Source organism: Geotrypetes seraphini, chromosome 1, assembly GCF_902459505.1.
Source record: "Geotrypetes seraphini chromosome 1, aGeoSer1.1, whole genome shotgun sequence".
Classification (NCBI taxonomy): domain Eukaryota; kingdom Metazoa; phylum Chordata; class Amphibia; order Gymnophiona; family Dermophiidae; genus Geotrypetes; species Geotrypetes seraphini.
This window is the reverse complement of record NC_047084.1, coordinates 173,212,347-173,237,645: the sequence shown is the minus strand read 5'-3', so window position 1 is coordinate 173,237,645 and position 25,299 is coordinate 173,212,347. Positions and strand designations below refer to the sequence as shown.

General features: G+C 44.5%; 1 protein-coding gene across 14 annotated transcripts in view; it reads right to left on the bottom strand.

The window, feature by feature from the left end:
- Window positions 1-3,278: 3,278 nt before the first annotated feature.
- NPY5R (neuropeptide Y receptor Y5) overlaps window positions 3,279-25,299 on the bottom strand; it is a 35,101-nt gene continuing 13,080 nt past the window's right edge. For 2 of the 14 annotated variants that reach the window (XM_033941659.1, XM_033941650.1), the window contains 3 exons: window positions 8,480-8,584; window positions 7,196-7,435; window positions 3,279-4,759 (listed from right to left, as the gene is read on the bottom strand). In XM_033941659.1, the coding sequence (XP_033797550.1) occupies window positions 3,394-4,752 (1,359 nt within the window). In that variant the 5' untranslated portion in view covers window positions 4,753-4,759; window positions 7,196-7,435; window positions 8,480-8,584 and the 3' untranslated portion in view covers window positions 3,279-3,393. Of the gene's footprint in view, window positions 4,760-7,195; window positions 7,436-8,479; window positions 8,642-25,299 lie in introns of all 14 variants that reach the window. The other 12 variants (XM_033941629.1, XM_033941736.1, XM_033941726.1 and 9 more) reach the window with 10 other exon arrangements.

The window sequence follows — 25,299 nt, the reverse complement described above, 5'->3', positions numbered from 1 at the left end:
TAATCCTTGTCATTCCCAAAGTCATTTTCTAAATTCTCAGATATGATGCTACACAAACAATAAAAATATGTATAGAGACCTAAAAGGGAAAAGTTCTCACCCCAACCAACCATCTTCCCAAATTCTGAACATTATTTTGCCACTGTAAGCTGAAAAGTGTTACCTTATTTTGTTTCGTGCCAATTTGTGGAAATAAAATTCTCTGTTTTGACATTGTTTAAGATCATTGATTGAACCATATCCACTTCATTCTTTTCCTGGTTGGGGCGAGAACTTTTCAGTACCCACTTGTCTTCACGATTGCCATGTGAAAATATCTGCAGTTCAACATGTATATCGCATATACAAGGGTGATTTGAAAAGTTTGGTAAAAACTCAAGTTAAACAACGTAGTCTCCATCGAGGGTTATATACCTAGTCCAACAAGTTTCCAGTTTTTTCGTAAGCTATTTTTCCTATTGTCAGCATAGCTGTTGCTAGCAATCAGCATTTTCAGTTGGCATAACTAATATAATATATTCTTTATGCAATCATTCTGGCTGTGCTTCTTATTTGAATCTACTTCCTGGTGAATCTTCAGTGAAGGAACTGAACCTGGGACCCGGCGTATGGAAGGGCGCCTCTCACATAACCCCTACCACCTCACCTTGTGGGGGCCACACACTATCAATCCTTACACCTATGATACAAAAAAAAAAAATGGAAACTCACTGGACTAAGAGTATAATCCTCAATGGAGACTATGTTGTTTAACTTGCTTTTTTACCAAACCTTTCAAACCACCCTCATACATATAAACACTCTGGTTGATATTCAAAATGATTTAACCAGCCAGAAATGGCTCCTGGCTGGTTCAATAGCATTTTAGCGTCTAACTGCAGATAATCAATGAAAGATAACTATTTCCTCACTGAATACCTGCAGTTAGTGGCTAGCCACTAAAGGGCAAATTCTATAAGAAGCGCCCAATAGTTAGGCGCCTAATTAGGCACTGTTCAGGGCGATTCAAGTAAAATTGGGTGCTATTTAATGAATCACGCTGAGCAGAACCTATTTTGGAGGTGCCCAAGAAATAGGCCAGCTCTAGGCACAACTAAAAGTTAAGCGCCTAGCTGAGCGCATAAGCACGCTTAAGAGCAATGATTCTGCAATAAGGCGCCTAACATGCAGCCACGCCCATGCCTTACATGCATAGCCCCTATTTTTTTGAAGGCCACCTAAATTTGTAGAGGCGCCTTGTTACAGAATTGCGCTTTCTTGATAGGCGCCTATGTTTCAATCAGTGCTGATTAAAAAGATTAATTGAGCTTGTTATTCAATTTAGATAGGCGCCTATCTAGTTGGGCGCCTCCAAAATAGGTGCCTAACTTTAGGCGCTGGTTACAGAATTTGGGCCTAACTGGATATTGGGCTCATTTCCAAAAAAGAGAAATGTCCAAAAACTGGCATAAAGGGGCAGATGGACATTTATCTCACCAAACCTTCCAATTTGCTATTTTCAAAACCCATTTTGTAGATGGATTTCGATGGTGGTTTTCTGCAGTGTGTCTAAATCTGAAGAGGTATAGCTTGGGTGGGACTAGGGCAGGCTTATGATTTGGATGTTTTTCTGCAATAAACATTTTAGAAAACGTCCAGGACACAATTTATATGTTTAGGACTAGACAATGAATAAATGCACATAAGGTATCCAAACTGACCACTGGCGGGAATAAGGCATGACTCCCCCCCCAAGTGGTCACTGACTCCATCCCACCCCACAAAGATGTGAATGAAACAGTATATATGTGCCTATATAATAGCTTCAGATGCTCAGGCCAACCCTAGTAGAGCAGCAAGCAGGTTCCTGGAGTAGCCTAGTGGTCAATGCAGTAGACTGCGGAGAAGACCCAGGCCCATATCCCATTCTAACTAGGAAAGTGTAAGCCCTCCAAAACCCACCCTAATCCCAATGTATCTACATCTAGGTGACACCTGCAGGCATAAGGGCTATTAGTGTGGTGTACAGTTAGGTCCAGTAGGTTTTGGGTAGGTTATGGAGGACTTACCATACAATATAAGGTGGTTATGCATGCCTGGAGAAGAGACGGCTCAGGGGAGTTATGACAGAGGTGTACGAAATACTGAATGGAGTGCAGCAGGTAGATGTGAGTCACTTGTTTACTCTTTCCCAAAATACTAGGACTAGGGGGTAAGTAACAAAACTACCGTACTAAGTAGTAGATTTAAAACAAAATGGGAAACTTGAAACTTCTTCACTCAATGTGTAATTAAACTCTGGAATTTGTTGCTGAAAAAATGTGGTGAAAGCAGTTTGTTTAGCAGGGTTTTAAAAAGTTTGGATAACTTCCTTAAAAGAGAAGTTCATAAGCCATTAAGGTGCATTTGGGGAAATCTACTGCTTATTTTAAGCAGCATAAATCTGTTTTACTCTTTGGGATCTTACCAGATACTCCAGGATGGCCACTTTTGGAAACAGGATACCGGGCTTGATGGATCTGCAGTCTGTCCCAGTGTGGCAGCTCTTATGTTCAGTGTCCAACTTTGGTGCTGGCATTTACACCAGGTTTTAGCAGGCATTAACTCCAACACTCAAAATTAGGTCAGAGATCTGCATTTAAGCACTATTCTATAAAGGGAATGCACCCCCCTTTATAGAATCTCTCTCTGTGGTGATTTTTTTTTTGGTGCCATGTATTGAATCTATTCTAATGCAACAAACACACCAGTTTTATTTATTCAATTTTCTATACCGTTCTCCCAAGGGAGCTCAGAATGGTTTACATTAATTTATTCAGGTACTCAAGCATTTTTCTCTGTCTGTCCCGGTGGGCTCACAATCTATCTAATGTACCTGGGGCAATGGGGGGATTAAGTGGCTTTCCCAGGGTCACAAGGAGCAGCATGGGTTTGAACCCACAACCTCAGGGTGCTGAGGCTGTAGCTTTAACCACTGCTCCACATACATGCATAAATGCCAATTTGTGATGTCATTCATACATATGTGCCTATTCGATAAATTAATGTTTAATACTCAACTCTTATAGTAATATTACCTTGCTCACTTATCAATGCCAACAAATACAGATGTAGATAGAAGTGAGACAATATAAACCATATACTGTATAGCTTTATCTTATACTTTTTTAATAGGTCATCAGATGTGCTTTCCGCATTTGATCACTTTTAATCAATGGAAATGTGTGCAAAGCTGAACAGAAATACTGAAACTTGTTTATAAAAGTCTGCTGTACATTAGAAACAACAAACCACAAAAGTGCAATGCTTTTCTTTTATTTCCACAGAACAGAACATATTTTAAAAGCTTCCACTTCATTGTTTCCTGTACAAAGGCTGGAATATTTACAATACTGTTTCCCTCTCGCCCTAGGATTATGATATCTGAAAACACTGAATAAGTGACATCAAATCATCCTTGATTCCATTGTTTAAGAAGCCATATAATATGGGATTCAGACAGCAGGATATCATGCCCAGCAAGTGACAAATGCAGAATACCAATTTAAAATGTCGATTGGAAATGAGGTTAGCATTAAAATCTGTCACAAGGTGAAAGAGATGCAGTGGCATCCAGCTGACAGCAAAGGCTAAGATCAATACTGTCAGCCTGCAGAAAACCCGACGAGATCTTTTCTTTATTCTGGTGATGGATTTGGATGTACACATCACATTTTGTAGGTCTGAACTTTCTTCTGTTTTCATCTCAAAGCATATAGGTACCCCAGGTAAAAACACACTGGAAGGCAATGTCTGGCTCCTGTCAGTCGTGGAGGTTTCTGGAACCTCTTCTCCCAAGGTATTATCTTGGCGACACCTTAAGATGGCTGGAACCACACTGGCAGACTTTTTACTATATCTTCTCCTGTGTTTTCTCACAAATGAGTAACTCCATATGTGCATGCTGGAGCTTTCCGCCTGAGACTGGCTGATCTTAGGTTGCTGAAGTGTCAAGTTTATCATTTCATTTTCTTCAAACCTGCTCTCTCTGTTTGGAAGCCTGGAACTTATACTTCTGCAGATACTTGTGTGACTGATGATTAAGCAAATCATGGGCAAAATATACTGCACAAGTAATAGGGAAATAGTGAATGCAATTCTGTATGAATCAGAAGGCCATGATTCAATGCACAAGAATCTGTTCTTCAGTGACTCTAGGTGGAAGCTTCCAGAAGTTTCACCGAGATCAATAACCTTGTGAAAAACTGGCAAAGGAGAGCACATGGTGAATCCAAGAGTCCAGACGGTTGCTATTAAAAAGTAGCCATGGTTTGCAGTTAGATTGGTAGAAAGAGGATTTTTTATCATGTGGTACCTGACCATAGCAATAGAGATTAACATTAGCGTTGAGATCAGAACAGATACACACTGAAGGAAAGGTACCACATGGCACAAGATTTCTCCAAAAATCCACTGATCCAGTAAGACACACGTCAGGGTGAAAGGTGAGCAAAAAAGCACAACCAAAATGTCAGAAAAAGCCAAGTTTCCAATGAGGAAAGTTATTATAGTCTTTTGCTTGCGCTTTCTGAAGACAGCAAACAGGATAAGTACATTTCCCACAAAACCAAGAAGGCTTACAAATGTGTACAACCCAATGAGAAAATATCGGATGTCATCAACACTGCTATTATAGTCTTCCCAAGTAGGAAAATGAGAATTTGTTGAGGTAGAAGTGCTGTTTTCTTCCTTGATAACAGTCTTGTTATTATAGTCTTTGATGTCTAAATCCATGTTAGAACTAAAATTAGAAAAATAATAGTTAGCAACTATGGAATAAAAATGCATCATTTGCTATCAAATTCTGTAGAAAATTAGATTCTAGGTTTTTTTTTTCTTTATACTAATCTTAGAACACATATTTGTTTATCACAATAGTAAATTAATTTTCAACTCACTTTAAAATAACTAAGGGCTCCTTTTACTAAGCTGCGATAGCGATTTTAGCGCGCGCTTAGCTGGTGTTAGTTCTAGCCACGTAGAGCAGGTTTAGCGCGCGCGACAATTCTGCATGTGCTAAAAACGCTATCGCAGCTTAGTAAAAGGAGCACTAAGCGTTCCTTTTCCAAACCTGTGTTAACAAGTCCCATGCGGCAAATGTGATGCAGCCCATTCAATTTCTATGGGGCTGCGTTGCATTTGCTGCACCGATATTCACTACAGCAGCTTTGTAAAAGGAGACCTAAAAGATTTGGGGCCCAATATTCAAAGAATTTATGCTCCTAACTTTGAGATTTTTGAAAATTTACTAGGGCTGAATGCATAAATTTTTACTCAAAATTTCACTACACTTGTAAATTTAGGAACATGAAAAGTGGGTAGCAAAAGGGGTGGATTTAAAGTGGGGAAACAAAGTTAGAACCTTAGCACTGATTTTCAGGATTAGGTTTATAAATGAGGCTCATAAATCTAGGTGAACAAATGGCAGGTTTACATTTATGAGCTTAACTTTTAACCTTCTAAATAAAGATGAATTCCAAGTTGAAAAGTTATGCTTTTTAAATCTGGCCAAAAAAAAGGGCACAAATTAAAACTGGGTTTTACTAAACTGTGGAAGAGCTTCTTACCAGAGGCCGGCGGGGTAAATACTCTGACGCTCATAGGAATTGAATGAGTGTCGGAGCATTTAACTCGCTGGCCTGCAGTAAGAAGCTCTTCTGTGATTTAGTAAAAGGAGCCCTAAGAAACCTTAGATGAGCTTAAGCGGCCACATAGCAATGCCCTAGGGCCACGATAGGCACATGAAATGTAGGCCAGCAAAACGATGGCCTACATTTCAAATAGACATGGCCGCTAAACTGATCGCGACAAGGAAATCTCCCTGCCACGATCAGCTGTGCAGCATCAGCAGGGAACTCCTGAACCCCACCACAAGTCGGCCAGCAGGAGGGATGACCTGTCCCTCCTGCCGCCACCCCAACCCCCCTCCCCCACCCCCACTGTCCACGGCAGAAGAGATGCCCACTCCTCTCCTGCTGGAACCTCTGAAACAACTCCTGGCAGGAGGGATGCCCAATCCCAATAGGTATATATGGGCAAATGAAGAAGCCACAGCCATAGCCATATAAAAACATGTTTTGTATCGCTAAAAATATCAGCGAAACAATTAATGGCATGTCTGAAGCCCTAAAGAATTTGTAAATTTGACGAATTAGTTCACATTGGTCTGCTGGTATATATATATACGAGATAAATTTGCATGCATTGCCTCCTTGAGATACAAATCTATCTCATGCATATTTATTGTGGATATCCTGATATCCTGACCAGGCTCCGGCTCTCGAGGACCAGAATTGCCTACCCCTGACCTAACCTAATAACTCCTCAGTTTTAAATGGATGGGGAGAAGAAAAGTTGATCATGAATGTCTGATGAGCGTTTGAAGTCGCTACTTATAATTAGCATTTCAAAATTTGAACCTCAGTTTAATAAGATTTTAAAAACACAAAAACAGTTTCATCATTCACATTAATGGCTTTATTATAATTTGTGATGAACATTATGAGAATTTGCTGGTAGTGTTCGTATTCATTAATATACGATAATGTAATCTCACATACTCTGTAATTAGTTTATAAAATTTTCTGTTTTCAATAAAACTCATATATCTAGAGTTCTTTATCTTTCTTTCTTTTTTTTTTTTTACTGCAGCCCGCTGAAAAATGCTGAAGTACTCAATGTGGCCCTCGTAGCAAAAAGTTTGGAGACCCCTGACAGCAATTTTGTGTGCAACCGTTCATTTACAATTGGTGCTTAGCATCCATATTTTTGTGCCTAATTTTGGGTGCACTTTCTTGAATCTGCCCTTAATGCATGTAACAGCTTAGCAGGACTGTAAGGAATAGTCAGGCTTTCCAAATACTGGCGGACCCCCAATTGTAGAGCCTTAAAGACGAGAATCAGGATTTTAAATACTATCTTGTACTGAATGAATAGGTAACCAATCCAACTTTTTCAACAGAGGAGTTACACGATCAGACTTCCTAGCCATACTTTACAAATGAACAACTGTATTCTGAAGAGTCTGATGCTTTCTCATACTATTTTGTGAAGTTCCAGTTTAAATGTTACAGAAATCTAACCAAGAAATTAATAAAGCTTTTAAAAGTAAATGAAATGCATTTTTAATAAAGTAGCGTCCTATCAAATGAAGTTCATGCAAGATGAAAACACCTGCCCTTATTAATGATGACACTCGTGATCTGAGAATCAATTATTACTCCAAGATAGAATAATGAATCTTCTAGCATGATCCATGTACCAAACAAGATCAGGTGTACCAATGGTTGGCAGGAATGCCCCATTAACCAACACGTTGTAGTTTTGTCTGGATTCGGCACTAAACAATGAGTCTGTAGCCAGGAAGTGGATAAAGTTCTCCAAGCCTATAATGGTGGAAGGTCTAAATCATCAGGGCCTGCAGAATAGAGAAACAATATGTCATTCACTAATATCTGTGCCATGATGCCCTGATCGCCTCTCCCCCCCTAATCTACCCGACCACCTGCAGGATCTCCCCATGACTACCTTAGGAAGCTCTGGTAGTCCAGTGGTCTCTTTGGGAGCATGTATGAACCCCACAGATTCCTGGTCCATGCAACTGATTCATTGCAATGCATGCCAGAACTTTCTGTGGCAGTCTTGCGAGGCTTCCACAGGAGGTCCCAGGAACCATATTATGGTTGGAACCAGCACGAGCAAGGGACTTGATTGGCCTCTAATACAAAATAAATACTTGTATGTAATATGTAGATCATTTTGATTGTAACCACAGAAAGACAGTATATCAAATTCCATACCAAAGAAAGAAACATGAATGTTAAAATCCCCTAAAATAAGAGAGCTAGGAAATCTTATGGATTTCATTGCCAGTGATTGCAAACATGTATTCCAGATAGCAGAGAACAATGATGGCATACAGTTGAAAAGTAAGAGATGAAAGAAAAGGAAGAAAGTGAAATTTTAGTAACCAAGATTTCAGGATAAGGAAAGTGAACAAATACTTCAGTTACTTCTAAAATGTCTGAAGAGATAATCGTCAAATCTCCTCTTCTCCTCGACATTATCGGGAGGGATAGAGCAATAAACCCAGGTGGTAAACAGTTATAGATAGGTATCTTCGCCTTCCCTCAACCAGGTTTCACAGAGGTAAAGCAATTGAAAAACTGATATCAAAACAAAATCATACAGTAAAACCATCTTCAAATGAAGAGATCTACAATTTAAGAGTCCTAAGGACAAAGATGTCTGGCTCAAAGGAGAAGGTAAGAGCGCATAAACTGGGTAGCACAAGTTCCAATATGGGCATCGCTCTGAAATATGAGCCAGAAGGCATCCCCCCACCCCATAGGACTGGAATCGAACAGGCCTCATCTGAAAATAGATTAAAAGAGACAAAGCAGTACACAAAAAGGGACAGCAGAAAAGAAAATTTCATAATAGACAACTGTCGTCCACTCACCATAGCGGCCAGTGTTTATTCGCCGCCAGGAGCTCACCTTGCTCCTTTTGTGTGCCTTTTCAACTTGTGCCCGTGGAATGCTGCAGAGGTCTTGAATGAGCGACTCTTGAGGAAATTAAAAAGCCATGGGTTAGGAAGCAATGTCCTATTGCGGATAAAGAACTGGGTAAAAGACAGGAAATAGAGAGTAGGGTTAAATTGTCAATACCTTTTACGGATATTCAATGATATGACTGTTTTTGTGCGATTGTCTTTCCTGTTAAATATGGCTTTCTTTTTTTAATTTTTAAATTTGTTTGTAAATTTGTAATCTGCCTAGACCTTATCTTCAGATTGGGCGGTCTAGAAAGTTTTCAACAAACCATGGTCTCCTTTTACTAACATTAACGCGCTGAATTGCCGCACGCGCTAGACCTTAATGCCAGCATTGAGCTGGCGTTAGTTCTAGCCGTGCAGGGCATGGTGTAGCCCACGGTAATATCCCACGCGCGCTAAAAACGCTAGCACACCTTAATAAAAGGAGCCTCATACCCTAATGCAGGGGTGTCCAATGTCGGTCCTCGAGTGCCGCAATCCAGTCGGGTTTTCAGGATTTCCCCAATGAATATGTATGAGATCTATTAGCATACAATGAAAGCAGTGCATGCAAATAGATCTCATGCATATTCATTGGGGAAATCCTGAAAACCCGACTGGATTGCAGCCCTCGAGGACCGACATTGGACACCCCTGCCCTAATGGAAAAGGGGTTCAGCAAGCCTGTGGCATCGCAACACAAAAGGATTTGAGGAGGCACAGGGGAAGCAACTCATTGAGGGAGGCAAGTCAAAGTGACGTTTCTGTACATCAGCCACCATCCATCCACTGAAGCTGAGGGGGGACAGGTCCAGGACGAATATCAGGAAGTTCTGTTTCACGCAGCGAGTGGTGGACACCTAGAATGCTCTCCCAGAGGAAGTAATTGCAGAATCCACCGTTCTAGGATTTAAGGTAAACTAGATGCACATCTAAATCTATGCCAGGGTACACCTGGCGGGGCCTCCGCGTGTGCGGATCACCGGACTTGATGGACCCAGGGTCTGATCCGGAGATGGCAATTCTTATGTTCTTATGTTCTTTAAATCAACTATAAAAGCGACAGTAAGTCTTAAAGGCCTTAGAAACCCCTGTATCCAGTTTCAGCCACACAGAGAGCAAGTATTATTTCATAGCACTGTTCAATTAATTCTACCATACAGGAATGAAGTGGTTCTCGACCCAGGCTGGGTTGAAAAGTACTGCTACAGAGGATGGAACAGAAACTCCGTATAAACCTGTCACTCCCAGTTCAGTAAACCTCTCCACGTTCCTCATCAATGCAACAAGGATATAATTCAGCATACAAAAATATATAATTATGAAAACTCTAGTATCTTGGGAATACAGTCATCTTCCACTGGAAACGCTTGTGAAGTAATACAAAACCCTGCAAAAAAGACACTTGGAACTGAGCAAACACCATGCCAAAATAGTGCTTTCATGATTCAAACTGCAATAACCAAAACTGTGAAACGATAATGCTGCAATTATTGCACTAGGTGCTGAAAAAAAAATCAATGAATCAAATTGCTAGAGATCCCTAATCAGGAACTACACATGGGCTGAATCCTTCATCTTGGGCACGTGGGATAGGCCTGGGATCGGCACGTGGGATCTCTTGGAGAGAGAAAGATATGATGGTTACTGCGGATGGGCAGACTACATGGGCCATTTGGCCTTTATCTGCCGTCATGTTTCTATACAGAATATGGATTTACCCTCATATAATACAGAATAAGAGATCAAAAATTAAACAAAATAACATGCAGACAACAAAACTGAAATAGAAACTACCTAAAAAGTGCAGTACTAGAAAAAGAAAACATGAAATGCATTTCATCCTGTATTTTCGTATAAAAATCAGATGTGTACAAATCCCAAGCTAACAGGCCCTAAAAATTGAAAAATGTTTTTCTTTTCTGTCTTTGTTGTCTTATTTTTTTCATTCTCCGTTGTATTGTTTTGTTTTTTTAAAATTAGCATTCTAAGTGCTTTTTCAGGGTCTCCTTTCATTTCTTCTTTCCTTCTGTTGTCTTCCATTCTTCCTCTACATGTCTTTGATACTGTTTCCTTTTTTCTCTTTTTTTGTTTTCTGCTTGCCCCACCCACTTTGGTTCAGCAGCATCAGCACTCTCTACCTTCCTCCTTTCTAGCATCCCTTTTCCTCTTCCCTCAAGCTTGCTCTCCTCTTGGAACTGTCACCACTGTGAAAACAAAACAAAAAAAACCTAACTAACTAAAGGAAAGGGCAGCTGACACAGAGCAGAGACTCCTGGTGCAGCTCTCAGGCCCTGCCAGTCGCTCCCTCATAGCAGCAGGAAGTGTACATCAGGAGGTGGGGCCTATAGAGCCAGACAGAACTGCAGCATGATTCTATGTTATGTGCTGCCCTTTACTTTAGTTATTTGCTTGTTTGTTTTTTTTCACAGTGCTGACAGTCTCAGAGCAGGAAGAAGCTTTGGTAAGAAGGCAAGTTTGGGGAAGGGAACAGACCGTGTGTGTGGGGAGGAGGGGGAGAAAGAACCATATTTGGGGAGGCAAGCCATATTTTTCAGATGGCAAGTCATATTTTTAGGATGGCCACCCCATAGTGACAGCTATACAGCAAACAAACAAGTGAGGTCCAAAAAAAAATGAGGAGAACCAAGGAGACAAATCTTTAAAAGCAATCTCACTTTATTCCAAATGGTCAACACTTAAAAAAACAACAGTCTCAATAATGCCAGATGAAGGTCCAAAAAAGGTCTATGGACTTCTCAGGGACCTTCCTGTGATCCCAAATCCAGTCATCAAGCTGACTCCCCCTTCCCAAATGAAGAAAGCCTATGTACATCATAAAGCATGTCCAGGATGGTACAGGGACAAAATGACCACCATTTCCATGAAAATTTCTTTAGTTATGGTGGGGAACAGAAACCTCCAGAAGCATATGCTCCGGCCCTTGGGCACTCACTATGGCTTTCCTGTATAACATGATGCTATCCCCATCACACACAGGGCAAAAGGAACCTGCCACTGTACTTCAGGCCCCACGGTGTCAATTGGCCCATAGCAAAGAAGCTCCTGTTTGTGCCACTCCAGTACAACTGCAGAACCATGGATTTTCCATCCCCCCCAAAGAGGCAGTATCAGTTTCCCTGAGTCTAATTTAAAAAGCCTGACACAAGCCTGAGTAAGATTGGGCAAGACCATTGAGCCTCAGTCTTGCTTGCTTGCTTTCTTTAAAATAACCCCTCCCCCCTTTTATTCTCCGACAGGGTAGAAATAGCAAAAAAAAAAAAAAAAAAAAATCCAGATCCCTAGGGCAAGAGGATTTACCCCTGATGCTTGTTACTTGGCCCTAAAGGTCTTGATGCAGCTTGAGACATGGGGGGAAAGAATGCTGACAAAGCTCTGGGCCATCAAGGAAGAACTAGAAACCCTCTTTTATCTCAACCAGTAGCTGTCTGTGTCTGAGGTTCTGGGAGTCTGTCCCTCAGTTTGAAAATTTCAAACCTAAAACCAAGAGACATAGACTGAAGCTTGAGGAGTCTGGTTCAAATGTAGACAAAATAAACAAACAACTCCACAAAAGAGATTCTGCTGCATCAGTGCACCTCTACCATCTACTGGAGTCCAAGAAAAACTGGAATGTTACTGCTGTACCACTCTTTATATTGGTGATGTCATCAAAATCTTCAAATCTATGTCTCCATCTGCTGGTAGGAGGAATTAACTCATAAATCTAGACTAATTTAACAGGATAATAAAGAATGTAGTTTTTGAAAACTGTCCAACAAACATGCACAAGAAAAGGATAATGCTATAACAGGGCACCCACTAAAAGTGCTGGTTATGGTGCTTATTTTAAACCTTTTCCATTATAAAAGATTAGTGCAAAGGTTGATCACTTAACATCAGAACAGCCTTACTGGGTCAGACCAATGATCCTTCAAGCCCAGTAGCCCGTTCTCACGGTGGCCAATCCAAGTCCCTAGTACCTGGCCAAAACACAAGGAGAAGCTACATTCCATGCTACCAATCCAGGGCAAGCAGTGGCTTCCCCCATGTCTTTCTCAACAACAAACTATGGACCATTCCTCCAGGAAATTGTCCAAACCTTTCTTAAAACCAGCTACGCTATTCGCTCTTACCACAACCTCTGGCCACTTTTCCAGAATTTAACTATTTTCTGAGTGAAAAAATATTTACTCCTATTGGTTTTAAAAGAATTTCACTGTAACTTCATTGAGTGTCCCCTAGTCTTTAATTTTTCACGTAGTGAAAAATCGATCCACATGTACCCATTCTACTCCACTCAGGATTTTGTAGACTTCAATCATATCGTCTCTTTTCCAAGCCTATGAGCATCTTCTGGTGTAAATGCCCATGCCTAGATATTAATACATATTTAAACAAATGTTAGAATTCTATAATTCATGCACATACCTATGCATTCCATCCATGGAAATATATATTTCGCTGTTTCTGTTCTCCTATGATTCCTTAATAAAAATAACACACAAAAAAAACCCCATGGTATATATTGTTCTGCTAGGTGTTAGTCTATAAAAGGTCACTTACATGTGAAAATGACTGCAATATTGTCATTTGCATGCCTTCCTGCTTTCTAAAATATTACATTAGTATGCAAACTTTGGTGTTTCTGAAACCATGCATATAAGTTTCAAGGAAACATTAGGCACCCACTACACATACTGTTCCTGAATTTTGTTTTCAAAGCAATTTTATGCGTGCATGCTTTCTTTGAATGTATTCCCTTAATGATGCTATGGTTTATGGTTTATTAAACTTTATATACCGCCTTTTAGAAGTAGTAGCAAAGTGGTTTACAATTAATAAATTGGGAAAGTAGAAAAGAACTACAAATTATGCATAGGAAAGCAACGGTATAGTGGAAAGGCAAAGACAAGAAACAGAGGAATGGGAACAAACTTACGAAAATTAAAAGATCAACTCCAGTTATGCAGGTCCCAGACAATATTCAGTGCTGGGGCCGATGTTACAGAGAATGGGGTGAAACCAATTCGTTTAGCAGTGTTTTTTTAAAAAAAAGTTTGGATAATTTCCTAAAAGAGAACTCCATAGGTCTTTATTGAGATGGCTTGGGGAAATCCACTGCTTATTCTTAGGATAAGCAGCATAAAACATGTTTTACTACTTCAGATCTAGCTAGGTACTTGGGACCTGGGTTGGACATAGTTGGAAACAGGATACTGGGCTTGATGGACCTTTGGTCTGTCCCAGTGTGGCAATTCTTATGTTTTTATGTGAGCCAAGTATAGGATAATCAAGGTATTGTGACATCACTGATGAGGCTGGTTCTCAGGCATTGGTGGAATGAGGCATTATGACATCACAATCTCAGCTCAGCAATGTTGCTGCACTCTGGGCTTCTACCTGGGTTGGACACTGTTGGTCTGTCCCAGTATGGCAATTCTTATTTTCTTATGCTTTTGAGCTATCCTAAATTCACCCGCTTAGCTGTGTGAATCCAGTGTGATTATTGCTGGCACCCATACAAACCCCAACTCCTCCCTGACCCCCTTGTACTGCCCCTGATCTGCCCATTTTTTTGTTGAGCGGTCTGTGGAAATATTCAGCACCATTATCTGGTTAAGTGCCACTGAATAGCACCATTTAGACAGTGATAAACGATTTAACCAAGCAGAAGAGGTTTCTGCCCACTTAAATATCAGGCCAATATTCAAAATGATTTATCTACTTATCTATATACTGTGACAGGGAAAAGTCGGGAATCCCTAAAACCCTTGGGTTTCAGCCTGCAAGCCATGAAACCCGCCCTGTCCCTGACAATAAACCTAAGAGTAAGATTAGTCAAGGACAGGAAAAGGCACGAGGAATTAAAGATATTCCAAGTCCAAAGGCTTATTCGCCCTTGCGTAATAAAGGTCCTGTGAATAAAAGTTCAGTTCCATATTCCACATTTCCCACACTAGGTAAAGACAAGGGGTGTGTGTGGGGTGGGGGTGGGGGTGGAACAAACAGGAGCAAAGAACACAGGAGAAAATTCTAGGGCAGTGTCTCAAACTTTCTCGAGCCGGGGCACACTAAAGGTAGTGGCCACGGCTTGAGGCACCCAGAAGTGCGAGGACATCACCGTGATGACATCACGCATATATGTAATATCATCATGTTGATGTCTTCGCCTGTGCAGGGGCCCTCCAGATGCCAGTAGGGGGTGCCAGCAGGGAAGAGGGCCAGAGAGAAGGAGAGGCACTGGCGCCAGCAGTGTTTCTCAACTACTTCAAGCTAAGTACCCCCTAAGTCTACCAAATATCAACTGAGTACCCAACCACAGACCTCCCTATGCCCACCCAAGCTCTGTCCCAAATTTCATCCCCTTTACTAATAATAATGCAATTTTTCCCATTCATTTTTCATATACACACACAATATATTCAGCAGATATAAATTCTCAAAACTGACATATTTCAATCACTATATTGAAAATAAAATCAATTTACCTACTGGCGATCCTCTGTAGGCTGCTTTAATTGGCTTTAAAAGTGAGACCAGGAGGCCAGGGGGGAAGCCGGAGAATGCTAGAGAGAAGGGGGAAACATGCAGGCCTTTGGCGAATCGGACAGCGCTGGTGATGTCCCGCATAGGGAAGTCAGCTGGCAGGTGCCTCTCTTCCTCCTTAATGTGCCGTGGTACACTTGGAATCTCAGGAGGCACACTAGTGTGCCTTGGCACACAGTTTGAGATACACTGCTCTAGTGCATACAAACCGACTGCCTAAGCAGCTGCCAATCAAAGCCTCAGTTTTACCTGTGGAGGTACCCTGTTTCTCCGAAAATAAGACCTATCCCGAAAATAAGCCCTAGCATGATTTTTAAAGATGCTCCTACCCCCACAATAAGCCCTGGTTAAGATCGATCCCTGAAGCCCCCCCCAAAATGTCCACGACACTTCCTGACTCCATCCTTGACACTAGTGCTGCCTCTTTGAAGGCTCTGGCGGGGAACGCCACGAAGCAGTCCATTCAGAGCACCGCTGCCATTGCTGTTTTTAGAGGCCTCAGAGGTATGGTATGTCTGTCTCATGGTGGGTGGGTCGGTGTTCTGCTGCACAGGGGGATGGGAGGGAGGGATAGAAAGATGCTGCACAAGGGGATGGGTGAGAGGGGAGAAAAGATGATGCACATGGGAGGGGGGGAAGAAAAGAAAGAGGAAGAATTTTGGGGAGGAGATGATTGTTGTATATGAAAAAAATAAGACTTCCCCTGAAAATAAGCCCTAATGCATTTTTTGGACCCCAAATTAATATGAAACTGTCGGGGTCACGTGATGACGCTGAGCTGAGCGGCGGCTCCTGGCTCAAGCTCCGACCCTCTCGCGCCCTAATCTCCGCGATTTAATGCCTTTTCGCCCTGCTCTTCTAAGTTTTGCCGGCGCACATAGAGCGGACAGCAGGGGGGAGCTAACGGCTGCTTCGGCGGCTTTCTGCACCGGTTGCCAGGCGAGTTATGCCTGTGAAGACCCCGCGGCCGACTCGAACCCAACGCGTGCACGGAGCACCTAAGATGGCGGCCGGAACTGTGACCCCGCCGAGAGTGCTACTCCAAGAAGACGCGGTCCAGGAGCTGACCCGCACCATATCGGCAGCGATTGATGAGCGGCTTACTAAGCTCCAGGCAACTGTGGAGGATGTGCGAGATTGCCTGGAGCGACATGGGCAGCGCCTCCAGAACGCGGAGTCTCGCATCGCCACCCAAGAGGACCGCTCTGGAGTGCTGGAAACGCAGGTCCGGGACCTGCAGGCTCAATGTGTGACTCTCCATGAGCGCCTGGAGGACCAAGAGAACCGCGGCCGCCGCAATAATATTCGCCTGGTGGGCCTGGCAGAAAATATACGCGACGCTGAATTGCGCGAGCTTGTGGAGAGGTGGCTGCCTGGCGCTGTGGGTTTTACCCCGGAAGGATCACGCACCGTGGTGGAGAGGGTGCATCGCCTGGGTCAGCGCCGCGAGGGCGAAGGCAGACCTCGCCCTGTCATTGCCAGGTATTTGAACTTTGCTGACAAGGCCCAGGTCATGGCGCTGTATAGGAAAAAGGGCACGTTGGAACGGGAGGGTGCTAAGATCCTACTCTTCAATGATTATTCTGCCGAGGTGGCTGCTCGTCGGCGCGCCCTGGCACCTCACTGCACCGAGCTTCGCAACAGGGGCCTCCGCTTTGTGGTGCAATACCCGGCGCGGGTCCGGGTCTTTGAGGCCGGGGGACCAAAGATCTACGAAGATGCGGAGGCGCTGCAGGCTTTCATCAGATCTCTGGCACCCATACCTCCGGGCCCTTAATTGGTTCATCAGCTATTCAGCTTGGTTTTGCTTCCCTTTGACGTTCTTCGGACTCTGTGTTTCCGGATGTTGATGACTGCACCAGGGGTCGGTTGGTCCTGAGCTCTAACCATGTGCCTCCCTTTCGGGGGGGCACTGTAGCCTCCCATGGCATCCTCCTCTGCCCAGTTCTGAGCAGCCCTGCTGGGTATTGTTGGAGGATACTGCCACCATGATGCTCTAGCTGCTACTTCATTTTGGCATTTGCCCTGGCTGTGCATAGCCAGATCCTTGGACTGGTCTGCTATATCTCTCTTTTGTCTGCAGAGATTCCGGATTCTGGACCTTGGGTGTTTGAGATATCAATCTATGCCCCTTGCTTTCTGTTGTGTTTTGGTTTCTTGTGTTGCCCTTGGACTTGTTCTCGGGGGAGGTTTGCTACTGTGGGTGGGGTGTTTTTCTGAGGCTGTATGGGTCTCTTTGCGCGAGGGGGTTGGGGGGGGCTTTTTGTTCCATGTTTTTAGAATGGGGATGGGGCTGGTCTGGGCGTTGGGTGGGCAAGAGGGGGGGTAGCGAGAGGGAGAGCGGGAGGGGTAGTGAATGTATGGTATGGTGGGTTCTGATTGTGTGGGGTATGCTTGGGCGTGTTTGTTGGTGTGATCGGCATAGAGGGTGGGGAGGTGGGGTTGGGTGGGGGGGCAGGGTTCCTCTAGTTCAGTGGGGCATGTGGGGTTTCATTGCCGGTGCTTGGGGGTTTAGCTGGGAGACCCTCGGGGACCTTGGGAGGAACAGTTGGGACGCGGCGTTAGTGTTCAGTTCTTCCCATGGCTATGGCTGACTTGATGTGTCTTACGCTGAACGTGGCGGGCATCAACTCGCCAGTAAAGCGTACGAAGGTTCTGTCGTTCTTGAAGAAGGAAAAGGTCTCTGTGGCTTTCCTACAGGAGACTCATCTCACGGCATGCGAACATCAGAAACTGCAGCGTGACTGGGTGGGAGAGGTAGCAGCGTCCTCTTATTCATCTCGACAACGGGGGGTGGCTATCCTCATACATAAAGCGGTGATGTCGATCACACAGAGAGTTATCAGGGACCCTCAGGGCCGCTTCGTCATCTGGGTGGGGACTTTGAATGATAGACCTGTAGTGCTCTGTAATGTTTATGCTCCTAATGTCTACACTCCCTCCTTCTTCTCTACTTTAGGGGCCCAATTGCTAGCATTGCCAAATTATGAACTTCTGTTGGGCGGGGATTTCAACATCACTAGCGACCCTTCCATTGACTGTAAGCCCCCGAGACCAGTGGCGGCGGACAATGAGCGTCGGGGGGTGAACCTCCTGATGGGAGAGCTGGACCTACAGGATGTATGGAGGGTGTATCATCCTGGGGAGGTGGATTTTACCTTTTTCTCCGGGGTCCACCAATGTCATTCTCGACTGGACTATTTCTTACTCCCCTCTCGTTCTATCGGGCGGGTAGTGCGCACCCACATTCTGGACGTCCCTTTTAGCGATCACGATGCTGTGACTATGACTCTCAAGTGGGGAGGTGGATCTCAGAATGACCGTATTTGGCGTCTCAATCCATCCCTGTATCTTGACGAGGAATTTCACACTTACCTAATCGAGGAGTGGTCTAAGTACAAGCTAACGAATGAAGGGTCCGAGGTCTCGGATACCACATTCTGGGAAGCGGCCAAGGCTTATCTCCGCGGCTGCATAATAGCCTATTCTATTCGCAAGCGCAGGCTTAGGGATGCGGAACTCACGTCATTGGCAAAACAGATGAGGGAATGCCGATTGTACCTTCTGAGGCATAGCTCCGAGGAAGCCCGACAGTCATATCTCCGGCTGCGCAAACAAATTGATGCTCTCCTTTCTGAGCGGGCTTTAACTCATCTTGATGTGTACAAGTTTCAACTTTATAGGTGGGGTAATCGAGCGGGGAAGCTCTTGGCCAATCTGGTTCGCCCGCACCGGCGCGCTGCTTGCATCTCCCATATTCGGGACTCCTCGAATGTGTCGCATCGGACGGAGGCGGCTATTCAGACCCAATTCGTACGCTTTTATAGTGATCTCTATAGCGCGGGCGCTTACGATATAGAGCAACGTGATAATTTCTTTCGCGACCTGAAACTCCCTACCGCATCTGAGGCACACCGAAACTTACTCAATGCTCCTATTACTTGCCAAGAGATTTCCGCGGCCATTGGTCGTCTGAAGCTTGCTAAAGCTGCAGGACCGGATGGTATGGGACCCGAGTTCTATAAGATCTTACAACATCTTGTGGGCCCTGCTCTCTGCGCTATGTTTGGGGATATGCAGGCCTCGGATAGACTCCTCCCGGAGCAGAACCACGCCCATGTTGTGGTGCTTCCTAAACCGGGCAGGGACCCCACCGTGGTGGGCTCGTATAGACCCATATCCCTGCTCAATCAGGATATGAAACTTCTCACGGCTATCTTGGCTAAGCGTCTGGCTCAGGTTGTCCCCTTGCTTGTACATCCTAACCAGGTGGGCTTTGTGCCCGGTCGTTTCTCTTCGGCTAACATCCTTAAGGCGTTGGTGGCTTTGCGGGAGGGCAGGGGTCGATCGGGGGACGACTTGCTGGCCAGTCTGGACGCTGAAAAAGCCTTCGATAAGGTTGTTTGGCCTTACCTCTTCTGGGTCCTCAGCCGTTTTGGCATCACAGGCTCTTTTCTTGACTGGGTGGTCCGTTTGTATACGGCCCCTACCGCACAGCTCCTCATTAACCGACAACGTACGGCCTCTTTCCCTTTGCGGCGGGGCACCCGGCAGGGGTGTCCCTTATCACCGCTGCTGTTTATACTTTCGCTTGAACCGCTGGCGGCTAAGATACGTGATGCCCCGGGTGTGGAGGGCATCCGGGTGGGGGCGGAGGTCTGCAAGATTACCATGTTTGCGGATGACATGCTGCTTTTTGTCAGCAATGCCCAGGATTCTATCCCTCGCATCACTTCCTTTATTGACTCTTTCGGTGCTTTCTCTGGACTGTGCATCAATTTCAGCAAGTCTGAGGCGCTCCCGGTTACTGCGCCATGTGCATCGCGAGCTTTGCCTTCCTTCCCTTTTCGCTGGGCGACGGGGGAGCTCAAATATCTTGGGATTTTTCTTAGCGCTGACTGGGCCGCGGTTTATCGCAGTAACATCGTCAATCGCCTTGCTCAACTACGGGATGCTTGCCATCGATGGGGTGAGCTCCCTTTGTCGCTCTTTGGTCGTATTGCCTTAGTGAAAATGGTCCTGTTGCCCAAGATTCTTTACCTTTTACAGATGATTCCCTTGTGGGTGCGAGCGTCCGAAGAAAGAGCCTACAGGTCCTTTGTTGGCTCCTTTATCTGGCGAAACCGGAGGGCCCGCGTGGGGTTTTGGAGACTTACGCAGAGTAGAGCCCGGGGTGGGTTAGCGCTCCCGGATATTCGGTTATATAATGTCGCGGCCCTGATGCGATGGGTGCATGAACTCTACACGATGGGTTCACGCTTTGCTCCCCCGAGATTGTTCGACTCCTGGGTGGCGCCGCACTGCGCGCTGGCTTGTCTTGACGTCCCTGGGTGGCGGCGCCCCAGGCTGGGCTGTAATTCTCTTTGGCTGGATCCGTTGCGGCGCGCGCTGCTTTGGTGGCGGCGCCAGATAGGGGGAGGACCGCGGGATAACTGGGCTTTTCATTTTGTTCGGGGGAATCCTGAGTTCCAACCGGGTGTGGGTGCGGCACGTGGCCTGGAGGCCATTTTTGGACCTGGCTTCTGCCTGGGACATATTGCAGCGTTGACTCCCGAGAATGGGGTGTTCCCCTCTCTTGCTGACCTCCGCCGTCACTGGGCTCTCCCTGACATGCCTTTCTTTGCTTATTTGCAATTACGCCACTTTTACGAGACCTACCGAAAGGGCGCCCCTACTGGCGGCGGTCTCCTGAAGGTCGATCACATTTTTTTCTCTCTCCCCGCCTCTATGAATTCCCTCTCTACTTGGTATAGGATGGCACGGGAGGAACGGCCGGACCCCCGACTCCTTCATTTGGCTTCTCAGTGGACAGAGGAGCTTGGGGAGCAGGTTGGGGTTGAGATGCTGGTAGCATGCTTTGCCAGCATCCCTCGTGGGGTGCGCAATGTTTCCCTACAGGAGATACAGTTTAAACTCCTACATCGCACATACTTCACTGGGGTACGGGGCAAGAGGGCGGGCCTGTGGGATTCTGACCTTTGTGTTAAATGTCACCGTATGCGTGGCACCCTTATTCATATGATACTAGAATGCCCGCAGCTAGCAGCTTACTGGAATGGGGTGTTGGAATTTCTGACTCGGGTTGTGCAGTTGCCTTTTCAATGGTCCTATACACTTATTCTCTTGGGGTGTGAGGGGGAGGTGTTAGACCAGGGCCTTAGTCTGGAGCACTGGCGATTTCTCTACATTGCTTTGCTGGTGGCCAAACGTGGGGTGCTCCGTCTCTGGATGGCTGATGATGCGCCTGAGGTACTAGTGTGGAAGCGCTCTTTGCTTGAGGTGGCCCGCTGGGAGCTCCGTGTTCACTCAGAACCGTTGACGGCGTCCCGGCGCCTGTACCGTTCTCTATGGGATGCTACTATGCTGGAAATTGGCTCTTTGTGAATGCCTATGTGTTTCATCCACACTCACTCACTCTCTATGGACTGGGGGGGCTGGGGGGGGAGGGGTGTCTGGCTTTTCGTTTCCTTGGATGGTTGATAGTATGTGTGGCTGTCTGTTGGTATGGTTGGGGCGTGAATGGAGACTGGAAGGGTTGGTATGCCTGTATAGGTTGGGGTTCTGGGGTCACTTGGGGATTCTGTTGTATTGAAAATGTTGATTTGTACTGCTCAGCTTATCCGCATTCTGTGCCCTTTGCTTATGCGGGCTGTGACGGGGTAGTGCCTTGCCTGGCCCTGGTTGGGGTCTGGTGGGGATGGCTATCCCTCCTCCTCTGAGGGGGTGCTCTCATGGTTGTTTTGCTTGAGGTTTTGCCTGATATCGGCCCTGACTGTAATGCAATGTTATTCTTGGCTGTGCAGTGCTTCTCTGTTCAATAAAAATTATTTCAAACAAAAAAATATGAAACTGTCTTATTTTTGTGGAAATGTAACCAGTGGGTTACAAAATAAATATATGTTATAGCTGACCCAGGGCAGGAGAGATCTGACAGGTTTTTTCTCTAATATTTTAAAGTAAAAAGTTTTTTTGTTGTTGTTCAACAAAGATAATGCTGTAGATGTGCAGGGTGCAGGCATTCTCATAGAATGTCAGTGCATGATGGTGATTGGCTGGAACAAGCCAGGAAACTGGTTGAGTGTGGTAGTTAGGAAAAGAGAAGATCTTGAAGAGAGGAGAGTTTGTGAACGAGTGCTCTGTGAGAAAAAGACATTTAGGGCTCCTTTTACAAAGCCGTGCTAGGGCCTTAACGCGCGGAATAGCGCATGCTAGCCGCTACCGCCTCCTTTTGAGCAGGCGGTAGATTTTTGGCAAGTGCGCGCTAACCGGGTGCGTGCGTTAAAACCGCTAGTGCATCTTTGTAAAAGGAGCCCTTAGTTAGAAAATAAACTTGTATAAGAGAGTGAAGTTTAGGTTCATTAGACAGACATTTTATTTTATGTAGTTAGGTTCCTGTGCTTAGGCAGGCTTATTCCATAGCTACCCACACTGTTAGGGAGATAGTTTCTCTCCTTTTTATTTATTTTAGGATAAGTTTAGGAAGAAGAACAAGTGAAAATATACAAGAAAGAAGAAGGAATGGAAATTAAAGCTGGAAGAAAAGCCAAGTGCACGAAGATTAAAGAGAGACTTTTTACAAAGACAGTACCTGTAAAACCCCCATACTAATTATTTGTGAATATAGTTATAATACTGGATCCAGTTAGTTGGGTTAATAGGAGACAAATGTACACAGATTTAACTTGTTGAAATTCTTAAATCGGTTTTAAAGGGTTTTTAAATATTTTGAGCAAACTGCAATTAAAGAATCTTTTGCAACTTAAAAAGAAAAAAAAACATTTGTGCTATTTGTAACATTGAGTCTGATTCTCAATTAATTTTTTAATTTCATCCCAGTCAGGTTCTTCGTGACAAATAACTCAGTCAAGATCTAATTGGTGCATTTTTCTGTTCAGATCTCATCTGTACACTGTACATCCAGCCTGAAGTAACTTGGCTATATGACTACATTAAAGATAAAGTAAAGCTGATAGGCTAGGGCACAATAAATTATTTAACATCTTTTGTGGCTTCGTTATAGTTCAGGGATCTCAAAGTCCCTTCTTGAGGGCTGCAATCCAGTCGGGGTTTCAGGATTTCCCCAATGAATATGCATTGAAAGCAGTGCATGCACATAGATCTCATGCATATTCATTGGGGAAATCCTGAAAACCCGACTGGATTGCAGCCCTCAAGGAGGGACTTTGAGACCCCTGTTATAGTTGTCCTTTATCTTTATTTTCTGTTGTTTTAGCACCCACACATCCAGGGAAGGGTGGGAGGGAAGGTTTGTTTTTGCTCTCTAATGGAAGAATTGGATGAGAATGAAGGTTCATTTTTCTGTATTGTTATTGGTTGATTAACTATAAGTGCTTATTATTATATGTATGTATATTGTTTTGCACTTGTGTTGGCTTTGAAAAATTAATAAAGATTAAAAAAAGATAAAGTAAAGCTGGTGTTACAGAAACAGACTGAGACTGGTTACAGAAACACGGTAGTTAAGCAGGCAAAGAAGCTGACACAAGGCAGAGAGAGCCTCATTCTAGGAGAGAGCTTCAATAACATCAGGCAGCTGAAACCAGAATGCTCCATTCCTTTGAGGCAGCAGGGCAGATGCCTAACTATCACAGCCACTAAAGGGAGAAAGGCCGACAAAAGGAACCAGGCTAAAGAACCCTTAAAACCCAGCCAAGCAGATAAGTCATTTCGGCATATAGAACTAATACCACATGAGCAGGAGATAGAAATGCTTTCACTGTCTGGGGAATGAGCCATGGTTAGAGGAAAGTATGGTGTGTGAGGAATGTGTTTCTGTTTGCACAGATGATGGCAGAGAAATGCAATGGGAGCCAGAAGTGCAGACTTAATGTATGCGTGGTTGCAGTATGAGTGTGGTGTTTGAGTGTTAAGCCAAGGTGAAAGTAAGGCTAACATATTGTCACAGTATTTTTTGTTACAGAGAAAATTCTCAGTGAGAAGAAGGGATTACTTAACCCTTTCCTGCCAGAGCCAGTAAAAGCAGTGAAGAGTCCTAGTGTTTAGAGCCGAAAGAGTGCTTTTAAACCTTATTACCAGAGTTAATGAAGGGATGACAGTTTCTAACAGTAAATAAAGTGAGAATAATTTAGCCTAGTGTGCACTGCTATGAGAATCCCTTGGGGATTTGTATAGTGGTCAGTTAACACAGGAGGAATAAAACACAGGAGGAATAAAAGGGAACTGAAGACACTTATAAATTAAGCCAAGCTAAAGCCATGCTGGAACCCCAAGGGGTGGAGTGGAAAGCCCATACTGAACTGTGCAGTAAAGCCTGTTTAAACAAGAACTGACAAAAGCCAACCTAAGGCTTAGTTTAGTTTAGTTAAAGAATGCAGAACTTGGGAGGGCTTATGTTTTGCTGTTTGAAAGTTCATAAGGAAGAAATGTTTTGGGGTTTAATTTGAACTGCTATCCTGAGGAAGCAGCATGTGAAATCAGACTGTAAGAATATTATTGTTTATGGCATTGATGATGCACTAAGGGCTCCTTTTACTAAGCTGCGGTAGCGTTTTTAGCGTGCGCTGAAGATTAGCGCACGCTAACCCCCGCGCTATGCGGAAAAACTAACGCCAGCTCTATGGAGGCGTTAGCATCTAGTGCGTGCAACGCGCTAAAACCACTAGCGCAGCTTAGTAAAAGGAGCCCTAAGTTTGGGGTGCAAATGAAGACTCCTGCATGAACACTTTTGTGTTCTGAAGTTTGTGGAATAAACAAGAAAGTACACACTTATTTTTGCAAGACATATTTTGAGATTGCAATCCTATTTGGCCACTGCAGTTCCGCTCAGCTGTTGCAATGTGAGGATTAAGGTTAAGCCTCGCATTTCCCTTACTCCTCGCCAAAATACATACAAAGAAACAAAAGGAACACACCAGTGGCATAGCCATGGGGCGCCTTGGTGAAGTGGGACTCTCCCAGTTTGGGTTCAGGCCCGCTCCAAAATTGCCCCATCCACTGAATGGCTGGTGAAGATGCTCAAGTCCTGCAGGTTAAAGAGATCTACTGCCTGAACCATCTCTTATGCTCCCTTAGCAGTGAACAAGTTGGCAGCATGCTTTGCAGCAATCCCTGTGCTTGCTCAGTTCATGGAAGCTGGAAAGCACACTTGATTTACTCATTCCTGAGGGTGACATAGGGGGCAATTCGCGTGGTGGATCTCTTTGGCTGGTGGGGCT